Source organism: Sinocyclocheilus anshuiensis, unplaced genomic scaffold (genome assembly GCF_001515605.1).
Source record: "Sinocyclocheilus anshuiensis isolate Anshui unplaced genomic scaffold, SAMN03320099.WGS_v1.1 scaffold2403, whole genome shotgun sequence".
NCBI classification, from domain to species: Eukaryota; Metazoa; Chordata; class Actinopteri; order Cypriniformes; family Cyprinidae; genus Sinocyclocheilus; species Sinocyclocheilus anshuiensis.
The window spans coordinates 58,517-63,161 of NW_015540983.1; the positions used below are offsets into that span (position 1 = coordinate 58,517).

The following is a 4,645-nucleotide window of genomic DNA, read 5'->3' on the forward strand; positions in this document are numbered from 1 at the left end:
TCCATATGTCTGCTCTTCTCTTACTCCCACATATTGACATTTTTGAACGTTTTATGCGACGTGCAGCAAGTGTATGTTAGCTTATGTCCCGCCGGTTCATATGAACGCATCTAACCTCCGAACCATGCAGCAGATTCGTTCTGAATTAATCTCTTCCCAAATAGTCCCTCCCTAACATTTTCGTCTCGTTTTTATTCGTTGATGAAAATGTCAAAAGATTTACGTCATAGTTTTTGTCATTCAAAAAGAGTTTTAGTTCGTTATCGTCGGTGAAAAAAACTAACACTGCCCCCACCGACAATCCCTGCCAGACCTGATACTCGAACCTGCAGCCTTTGGGTTGCAAGTCCACCTCTCTATCCATTAGGCCACGACTCCTCCGCTGAACAACACAAAAACTACCTAAACACTGATAAAAATAATCCAAAAACGCATTTGGGTTAAAAAAATAACCCAGGATTTTTTAGAGTGTAGGCCTTCAATATAGAGCTATATAGTTTAATAATGTGCTTCTATTTGCTTGTCCATCTGTTTTTCAGTGTCACGTTCAGGTCAGATTTCTGTCTTCAGCATCCTCAGTTTTCTTCTGGCAGCTTGTCCGTATCTGCTGTCGACAGTCGTGCTGCTGTTCAAATGCTGCAGAGCGAGAGGTAAAACTTCTGTCTGATCTCTCTCCCTCAGCTGTCTTTTTTCACAAACTAAAAAATAAATAAATATTTGTTTCACAGTTCCATCTGCTGAAGACCAAAGCCAGTGCGCAGTGACAGAAGAAACATCAACCTGATATTACAGTTGTTCTGAATTGCTAAAACGCATTTCTTGAAACCATCACTAATTTTCTCAAAACCTTAAACACAAATCCAAATACTCAAACTAAATTCACAAAACCTCTGACTCTTCCATCAAAATCACAGCATCCAGAACATTACGGAAAAAGTATATTGTATTGAGTAAACAATTTTGCAATTCTGTAAAAAAGTATAGTAACTGCAACTGAGTAAGGTGAATATATTATATAGGCCTATGTACTGCAAGTATAGTAGTGTGCTGAATATTGAATAGTACTGAATGTTTGTATATATTCAGCACGTGGATACTGCAAAAAATAATGCAGTCCAACTGCAAAGGGCAAAAAGGTCAAATAAAACTAAATGAATGAATAGCATGTTACAGTACACTCAAATACTGTAAGTTGTGCAATTGTAAAATCAGGGTCAATGAGAGATTGATTCAGTCTCAGCATCATGTCTTTGTGCTTGAGTCGGGCCTGAGTAATGTTCATCACATCACAAGTAATGTTGTCTTTTTTGCTAGACAGAGAAAAACCCTCTGGTCTGACAGATCCAGCCTCGATAACACATTTGTGTTTCACAGTCCCATCTGCTGAAGACCAAAGCCAGTACGCAGTGACAGAAGAAACTTCAACCTGATATTAACACGTTTTTAAAAATGTCTCAACATATTTTATTTACCTTATATCCTTTATTTTTCATTAAACAACTAGTTTATTGTGTTATTCCGCTTTTATATGCTCCTTTTTGTCAAAAAAACAAAAAAAAAGAGAAGGTTCAGTGACATTATTATGACTTTGTGATGTTTGTCTGTTCTTCCAGTAGTGAATACTTGGCAACGACTTCGTTTTGGTCACCGGTTGCCTGTTTTAGATCACTTGTTTAAGTATTTAATTAACAATAGAGATCAAAGTTGTATTCTGTATGAATGAATAACTGTTCAAATTAATGTGTATATTCCAAATTTTATATGCTCCTTTTTGTCAAAAAAACAAAAAAAAGAGAAGGTTCAGTGACATTATGACTTTGTGATGTTTGTCTGTTCTTCCAGTAGTGAATACTTGGCAACGACTTCGTTTTGGTCACCGGTTGCCTGTTTTAGATCACTTGTTTAAGTATTTAATTAACAATAGAGATCAAAGTTGTATTCTGTATGAATGAATAACTGTTCAAATTAATGTGTATATTCCAAAAACTGTAACATTATGAGTAAATAAACATCTTGGTTTGTCTCGCATGTGTATCATTGTTTGTAATTGATCTAATCCAAAAACAATGTCACGATGTCTTAAATATTGAAAAGCAATTGAAAGTGAAGATCACCATGGTTCCTTAAGATTTCAAGAGAACAGACCACCGCTGACAACAAATAATCAAACAACTTAAATCATGGAACTCCTACTTTTTTTATATACAAGACAAGTAACTTTTATACGTTATTGTTATTCATTTGGTTACTCCAAAAACTTGTTGGCTAATAATAAAATTAAAAAGGCCCCTCAAGTTCTCCACTCAGAGAAATGGCCTCTTACCACTTATAAATCTTCTCGAAAACGGTCCATGTGTTGTTGAAATTGTAGATGCATAAACCCTGTGCTGACGAAAAAAGTAACACTTTAAGATTAAACCTATTACTTTCTTCGCTGTATGCAACACATTAACCTTTTGTTTTTTTTGTTTATAATTTTGTCCTAAAATTACTAAATTATCTAGCTTAAATAAAAACTGTTTTCAAAGAACATGGCAATTTCGATGAATGGCTCTCTCAAAGACAGCATGGGTGGCTCTTAAAAGAGCCTTTGTGTTCGCTGCTCAGATCAGACGAGCTCTACTTGGAGCTGGTGTATTTGGTGACGGCCTTGGTGCCCTCAGACACGGCGTGCTTGGCCAGCTCCCCGGGCAGCAGCAGACGCACGGCGGTCTGGATCTCTCGGGAAGTGATGGTGGAGCGCTTGTTGTAGTGAGCGAGACGAGACGACTCACCGGCGATGCGCTCGAAGATGTCGTTGACGAAAGAGTTCATGATGCCCATCGCCTTGGAGGAGATCCCGGTGTCAGGATGAACCTGCTTCAGCACTTTGTACACGTAGATAGCGTAGCTCTCCTTCCTGGATCTCCTGCGCTTCTTTCCTGCTTTACCCGCGGTCTTAGCGACGGACTTCTTGGAGCCCTTCTTGGGCGCGGACTTCGCTGCTTCAGGCATTATATTAACTTCAGAAATACTTAAACTGTAATAAGCTTCGCTAGAACACACAGGTTTTATGCACTGCTCTATGCTAATTTTGAAAGAGAAAACGGCGGTCTGTGATTGCGTGTCTCCATTGACCAACCCACAGTTTAAAACTATAAAACGGGCACAAAACGTTTATTACATTATAGTGATGGGAAGTTCGGTTCTTTTCCGCGAACCGGTTCTTTCGGACAGTTCGATTCAATAAACCGGTTGAAAAAACCGGTTCACCGGTTATTTTACGCTCGACGTAATGACGTAATTGGCGATGACGTAATGGCGTTAAGTCTATCGCGGGCTTAACACATTCAAATATAAAGTCAGTAATCATAACATCAGTCAATTAAAACATCATTATAATCTGATACGTGATGATATGTTACGTGTGGATCAGATACAGAGTTTCAGAGAACATGCATTTATCTGTGCTGCTTGTGAAAGATGGAGGACATGTGCTTTTGCTTGGTTTTGTTGAAATACTTGTTCTTATTTCATGTAGTTCAGTTAAATCAGATGTATTTGTGTTAATATGAGTTTGGTGTTTTATGATATTGTATCTTTTAATAGACTCTCCATCAGAGGTTCAGAGAGTTTGAGAACAGTGACCAAACACAAGTTACTCTATCACTTTTCATTCTTTCTGCCCCTCTTCTTGAAAATGAATTGTCCTCCATACTAACTAACTTCTGTTTTCTGAGACACTTTTTTACTTATTTTTAACCAGTTTGTCTCGATGTCATTTTTAGCGGATGTGCGAAGTCAGTTCTCCTCACATTCTCAGCAGAAAAACCACAGCTGTAGTTCATCATTAACATATGAACATGTTCCTAACGCTTGACAGTCAGAAAGAGTGTTTGGTCTTCGTTTTGAACAACATATTTATTGTTTCTTAATATACCTAATATACATACTCGCAGCTGATTCGCTTTCTGGTTCACTTTAACTGAACTGAGTTTGGTTCATTTAAAATATACTTCATGTGAAAACACCCTAAGTGTTCAAATTATTTTCATGGCCACCACTAACAGAGCCAGAAAAGGGACTCTGGGTGTGCATCAGAAAAACTGGGTGTGTCACATTTATTGTCAGATTAATGTGCAAAAAAAACCCTGACTTTGTGTATCACTAACGTTACAGAATAGACTGATGTGTAAAACTATACTCCGGCTCTCCACATAACCATAAAACTATATAAAATATAACTCCATTACACTCTGGATCGCCAACAACATAGTCACTAGCTTTAATAGTGCCTACTGCCTATGGATGAATGAAAATGTGAACTTAGAGAGCGTGAGCTGCTTTCTGTGCTTGAATTTGTGCTTCAATAAACGCTAGAAGTTACAATTTTAAAAATCTGTTTTTTTTTTTTTGTTTTTTTTTAACATTAGCTTACAATAGTGAAAGACTTCTTCCCTCAGGTAGATTGCATATTTTATATTTTATGATGTTGTGCATGTGCTCATGGTCAATAATCACGTTTCAATCGCGAGGCGGGGGCGGGGGGTGGTGGTTGGGGTGGTGGATGACAAGTTATGAATGAATGAAACGCCTTTGTCCGCTTGAGAAACGGTGTCTCTTCCGCGGCTCGGTACGCTTTCAACTCGTTTTTTTTTTGTCCCAT

At 37.9% G+C, this 4,645-nt stretch overlaps 1 protein-coding gene and 1 long non-coding RNA gene across 2 annotated transcripts in view; one reads left to right on the forward strand and one right to left on the reverse strand.

Annotated features, from left to right (window-relative positions):
• LOC107690134 (uncharacterized) overlaps window positions 1–844 on the forward strand; it is a 2,796-nt gene extending 1,952 nt beyond the window's left edge. Inside the window, exons 2-3 of the long non-coding RNA XR_001634404.1 lie at window positions 540–650; window positions 729–844. This is a non-coding gene — a long non-coding RNA (uncharacterized LOC107690134). The remainder of the gene's footprint in view (window positions 1–539; window positions 651–728) is intronic.
• Window positions 845–2,541: 1,697 nt separating this feature from the next.
• Window positions 2,542–3,008, reverse strand: LOC107690133 (histone H2B-like). Its single transcript, XM_016488366.1, has one exon. The coding sequence runs from the start codon at window positions 2,992–2,994 to the stop codon at window positions 2,620–2,622; it is 375 nt and encodes a 124-aa protein (XP_016343852.1). The 5' UTR covers window positions 2,995–3,008; the 3' UTR covers window positions 2,542–2,619.
• Window positions 3,009–4,645: the final 1,637 nt, after the last annotated feature.